The sequence below is a fragment of the Ptychodera flava genome (assembly GCF_041260155.1).
Source record: "Ptychodera flava strain L36383 chromosome 3 unlocalized genomic scaffold, AS_Pfla_20210202 Scaffold_27__1_contigs__length_13241970_pilon, whole genome shotgun sequence".
Taxonomy (NCBI): Eukaryota; Metazoa; Hemichordata; class Enteropneusta; family Ptychoderidae; genus Ptychodera; species Ptychodera flava.
The window spans coordinates 6,598,650-6,604,805 of NW_027248281.1; the positions used below are offsets into that span (position 1 = coordinate 6,598,650).

The window sequence follows — 6,156 nt, forward strand, 5'->3', positions numbered from 1 at the left end:
ATTTTATGCAAAATTCCAAAAACAAAGTTATTGTACACAGATGCACATTTTACCACCCTCTTCTAATCAAGCACAATTATGTCAATTATTCAGGGTCCATATATGCACAAATAGTGCAAATTTTTAATTCTGAAAATTTTTTTTTACAGTTTTGTCATAGACTCCCATGCATAGTTTTGTCATAGACTCCCATGTATAGTGGATCAACATTTTGACAGAAATTCCAAAATCAAATATCTTGTTCACATGTGCACTTGTAAACAACCCATGCTAATCAAGTGTATATATATCAGTTATTAAACATCTGTATATGAACAGATATAGCTAGTTTTATATTCGAAAATACACGTTCGTAGTTTTCTTATAGTCGACTACATGTATAGTGAATCAACATTATCGATAAAATCTAAAAATTACATTTTTTGTACAGGCATGCACTTTTTACCTGCCACTTCAAGCAAAGTACATTTACATGAATAACACACATATGATTTGATATTTTTGGACAACGCGTTATATCGGCCACATTTTGCCTTCCTTTCGGGAGGGCGACTTAAGTATAGCAAGTCAGAAGGGGGTCTTTAACACATTGTGGGTTTTTTGGGGGGGTATTGAGTAACAGGGGAGGGTCACTTATTTTCATGCACGGATAAGGGGGAGGGTCACTAATTTTTGTGCATGAACTTTTGAAGGGTCACTATTTTTAAGCAGCAGTTTTTCGAAAAACACCGGCCCACCCCCCCCCCTGTAATTTATGTCCAGTCCCTAAATGACAATGGGGCCGATGCCTCCCACAAGTATCAGATTGTTCACAGTCCCGTGAATTGTTGTAGCGAAACCAGCAGTTTTTCTCACAAACACAGGGAAAGTTGCATAATGCACTCAGTAAAACCATGGATCTAAAAAATAGACATCCATGGTAAAACGTTGTCAGGTACCAATGATGTGTGTGTCGAAGACAACGTCTGCGCGATATAAATCACCACACTTCCAGGGTTCCACCGGTACCGGTATTATAAAGCTCTATGCTACCATTATGCCCTTTGCGCAAAGCAGTGAGGTCAACAGCGAAATGTACCATGCATTTATCAACGCAGCATTTTCGTTCAACGGCCCACTTCCGTCTCATACAGCACTCCGTAGCATAAAATTACTAAATATCTACAGTTTATTGTTGACTACGAACATCCGGGAACTAGCGGTTTTTTACGTCAATATTTTGCGTCACGCTATTGAATTTGCAGAGTTTAATACTTCCATGGTCACGCTAACGTGAAAACAAAATTTTCAGTGGATTTCTCAACAATATTAAAAGTTTCAACATTACGTCAACACAACGTTCTGTCCTTTGTCCGTCTTTCTATGTGTTCCAGAAACAGTCGTACCATTACAATGTGGGGAGGAGGGGTTCAAACGTTTTCTCATTTCGACGTTTACCATAAAATTCAGTAAATTACTAACTAAAATGTCTACAGAATCACGTCGCCATATAACCTTATACAAACTTGTCCGTAACAATAAAGAATTTATTACCCCTTCTCCTTCCACCTCACTGACACACGATTGAAATTTCCAATATACCCCTGGTCACATTGCATACGACTTGTTTTGATGCTTTCAAATTATCACATGGTGACGTGACGTAATTCATCAATCATTAACGAATATACATGCGTGCGCAGAACACACAATCATGATACTCGACTATTCCTACCTTCCTTTGTCGACTACATTAGTCCGATCGATCAACCATATTAGGAGTTGTTCATTTGCATAAAAAATTTACATACATTAGTATTCAGAACGTACTCCAGCCAATCACGCCACGGAATTTACGCGTCAACGAGCGATTTCCCGCCCTTTGTTATGAAAATCACGACCTTTTCCTTTCAAATGTAGATTAAGAGGTCAAAATCTCTGCTCGGGGATACCCTACAACATAAAAACATGAGATCACAAGCCAAACTTACTTCCTGGTTGAGAAGAAAAAATTTCACCGGTGCTTTTTTGAAATATTAAATTTTGATTTTGGCGCCTTCACGGTATTTCGACGACAGACGGACGACAAGGCGCGAATGATACATGCATATACACAGACGACAATTTCTGTTACGACTGGGGTTGTCGAGTCGACTGCACGAGTAGACTGTCGCCAGTACTAAGGCAACACCAGGCAACCTTAAAAGCGAAATGTCGTCGATTAGGGGTAAAGACGGGCGCTTTCTTCTTCAATGCCGGTGTCCTTATCACGATGAATGGGACAGTTTGACGGCCCCGTTAATCCAATATACGAGACTGCCGGCCTATGCGAAAAATTTCCTGGCCGGCTTCGGAACGCGGGGATCCGTCTGTGAAAACTGTCTCAAGCAAATGGTAAGTCACTCATTTGTGATTGCTATCTATACGTAACACCTTGGTAATCGATTATTTTCGCCAGTATAGCTATGTCTGGTCCTTATAGTTCGTCATTTGCCATGTAGGCCTACAAGTGTTTTCTTCATTTTGCCGTGATCTCAACTTTTTATGAGAAATAGAGAATCGCGGATGGATAAAGCTACATGGATAAAGCTTTCTGACGTCGTGTATTATATTTTACCATGGATCTATTTTTGTACATCCACGATTGCACTGCTTCCAATTTTACAAGTGCATAGTCAACGAGTGCCTTGTGATTTTTCATCTATTGCCACGGAGGTGGCAAGTGTGTTTTCTTAATTTTGCCATAGTCTCACATTTTAAAAAGAATCGCGTATGGATAAAGCTTTCAACAAACGTCGTAGAGTATACTTTATGGCTTCAAATTTCACAACTACAAATTTAGGTATCTGACAGTCTGTGATAGTAAGGACTCGTGATCTTTGACCTTTTGCGACGGAGGTGGCAATAGGAAAGACAATGAAAGACTCATGTTTTGTGTTTAGTTGAAGCCTAAAGCTTTAGTATGAAAATGAAAACATCTCTGTGTAATGAAAATTGGAAAGTAATCAGAGTTACCAAAATGATAGTTTTCGTAGTGTGATGAAATAAAGATTGACAGAAAATTAAATTACTTAATTAAATTACTTGCTTATATAATGAAAATTAAAGCACAATAAGTTAAATATAAACAACACTGGTCCACTATGTTTTATGCTACCATAAAACTATTGGATTGACCATGACAAAGACCATGCAGTCTATCACAGAGTGGCTGTGCATCAATGAACGAACTGTATGTCTCCTTTAACTTTTCAGTCATCTTGCAAGCTTCATCAATCTGATAGGACACCGGCAGGTTGTCCAGCAGAACCAGAGGTAAATTCAATAACTTGTAATTGAAATAAATATGATATTTTCTGCCTAAGTATTGTTGCCTGCATGGAATTCTTAATATTATGAAAAACTTTAGAATCATACTCATAAAAATGACAGTAACGAAGGCTGTAGAAGGCTCATCACGGTGCCCTTTATAGTCATGAACAAGACTATACATGTGTGTAGGCATTGTTAAAAATTGTTCAGATCTGAATGGAGCTTGTGGTATCAATTATACAATTTTTTTTTTCAGTCATATGTTGCAACCGATTGCGACTGGTCGACACAAGCAAACCTGCCACAATCAACACAACAGTTTTGTGGTGTAAGTTTCTTCTCCATTTTAGAGTGGGTTTTGATATGTACGATAGATCAAAGGCAAGGTTATTGACATTATCATTGGATTAATTTCCATATGTATTACATCACTGAGACTAGGCATGGAAAAGAAAGAATCATTGAAACAAGCATCCTACATTGATATTTACTTATGAGAAAAATTAAACTAAGTGGTTTTGTGCAAGATTGCTCATTGATTTTGATTTTGAATTTGATTTTATAAAACTTTATTTTGATATATTTAACATGGCTTATAATTAGGTACTGTACAATGCCTATTTCAGGAGGAGACTAGAGAAGAAGATGAGAAAACCAGCACAACTTATAATGATAACAAGGTAACTAACTCCTTAAAAAGTATGAATTACATATTAATATTCATGTATTTACCTCTAATAGGCATATTATGTTCATAGCAATTATAGTTGTGGTTTGAAGGTAAGGGAAATTAGGTACAGTCTTTTTACTGACATATCCACTGTCACACTAAATCAATGAATTGTTATTAATGCTGGGTTATATTCAAACTACTTAAATCAACATTTGTGATACCGTACAAAGCAGATGGACGGTGCCAGCTTCACTTTCTTTTTCCATCAGAAATCAAGAAGAAAGTTTCCTCTAATGCCCCAGTAAATTGTGTTGCAGTGGCTTGGCCCTCTGTTATTTTATTTTGGCTGTTTGAACATAACTGTAAACATCTGGCTTTGAAAGGCTTTGATTGAGAAAGTTTTATTTGAACATTGCTTCTCTCATACATACAGAATATTTGCAAACAAGATAAACATGATGAAGGTGACCATTGATGTCATAAAGAAAGCTGTGAAAATAAAGTATGTAGAATTCAAGTAAGCTATGTCAAGTACACAATAATTGAATTAGCAGGACAGGCAGATAAGAATAATATTTAATTCTCTTGTGTTCTGACATATCTCTGTCTTTTTCTCCGCTATAGGATAAAGAAAAAATACAGAAACTACAAAATGAAGTGGAAAGGTTGAAGACGGAGATGGCGGAGATGTATTCCACAAGAGAGAAGAGAATCAAGGCTGCTAGAGAAATTGCTAAATTAGAAAATTCTGAAATTTATCAGCATGCAAATCTCCTCTGTAGAAACCAAGATAGGTATTCCGTTCAAATTTAGCTGACATTGACCTGGCTGGCCTCTTGTCAGAGCGGAATCCTGTTTTGGTTTCTTTTCTGGAGGAGATTTGTATGCCAAATACTGGAATCCAAAGTAACACTCAGTATCTTGCACATGCTGTAGAACTTATTTATGGGGCCAGACATCACAGATTCATTAGTCCTTTCATGTCAGCAGTCCAGGTGGTTTTATTTAGTCTAACTAGAAGCCGCCTGGCTGTTGACCTAATGGGTCATGTGACGGCTGGCCCTTGCTATGACGTTATCAACAATATTCTTTTCAAAGGTACTTTTGATTTTCCACAGGCACCAGAAGGGTTGGTTGAATTTTCTTTTGATAATGAACAAAGAACAACAAAGAATTACATCAACAGAGATGGCAACAAGGTACTTTAGATATATTTACAAACATAATTGCTTCTCAGCTGGATCCAGACTCATCTCTTCAATATGAGTCTGGGTTGAAACCGAGCGAGTGGCCGGAGATATCAGAGACTGATGTAACCAATAGAGAGGACAGTGAGTATGATAAGTTTAATTCAGTTATTGAAGAATCAATAGCCTCATATGTTAATAATTTAATTTCATCTGCTGCAGTAGTTGTGAATTCTGAACACACATCACAGACTGACAATATTGACACATATTTACAACGACAACATAACAATGACAGTACCGAGATTTGCCCTAAGTGTGGATTCATCCACACAAAGGGTGAATCTCGAATTGCAAAGTGTCGAAACTGTGGCATTTGGATAGGTAAGTACAGAAGAGAAATGGAAAGAGAGAAAAAAAGAACAACATTCATCAAACCTAAGCAGAGAGAAATGAGAAAGAAGAGGAAATTATCAATTCATGAATGCACTGGAGAAGTGAAGATCGATCATGAAGGTAAACAAACTACCCAAATTATTCAGCTCGATAAACAATCACAAAAAGATATAAATAAAGTTAATATTTTTGTAATGTCCCCTATTTTTGTTAATCCAAATTGCCCTGAATCAGTTAAAGAAGTCCTCCATTATATTGGGAATTAGCTAATATTAAACAGTATGTCAATGAAGGGAAAGGGAATGGGACTTGTAAATTCAGGGAATGGGTTATAATCAGGTGTGATGGCTTGCCATATGTAATTATCAGGAAAATTTTATCGTCAGATCATGAGGGAATATTTTCATGGGTTGTTTAAGGACGGGAATTTTACATGAAGAAATTAATTCAGTTAAATCATTTGTTAAGGCATATTGGGAAGTAATTTACAGGGACTTTGCTTTCACTCAGGGATACTCCTCAGACAGATCACTTGAATTTGTGAAGAAGTGTTCAGATCATCATGTTTCCTTTGACCTTCTTCACAAATTCAGGGATTGTCTTTGGAGT

At 37.0% G+C, this 6,156-nt stretch overlaps 1 protein-coding gene across 1 annotated transcript; it reads left to right on the forward strand.

Moving 5' to 3' along the window:
- The first annotated feature begins 1,852 nt into the window (after window positions 1–1,852).
- LOC139126298 (uncharacterized) lies at window positions 1,853–4,777 on the forward strand. Its single transcript, XM_070692342.1, has 5 exons — window positions 1,853–2,373; window positions 3,235–3,294; window positions 3,548–3,619; window positions 3,918–3,971; window positions 4,589–4,777. Exons 1-5 carry the CDS (start codon window positions 2,191–2,193, stop codon window positions 4,775–4,777), a joined length of 558 nt encoding a protein of 185 aa, XP_070548443.1. The 5' UTR covers window positions 1,853–2,190.
- The last annotated feature ends 1,379 nt before the right edge of the window (window positions 4,778–6,156 follow it).

Excerpts from the sequence above, each read along its gene's own strand:
- LOC139126298 (XM_070692342.1), top strand. The coding sequence starts at position 2,191 with ATGTCGTCGATTAGGGGTAAAGACGGGCGCTTTCTTCTTCAATGCCGG. Across the intron at positions 3,295-3,547 it reads GTTGTCCAGCAGAACCAGAG|TCATATGTTGCAACCGATTG; the intron begins GTAAATTCAATA and ends TTTTTTTTTCAG. Across the intron at positions 3,972-4,588 it reads CAACTTATAATGATAACAAG|GATAAAGAAAAAATACAGAA; the intron begins GTAACTAACTCC and ends TCTCCGCTATAG.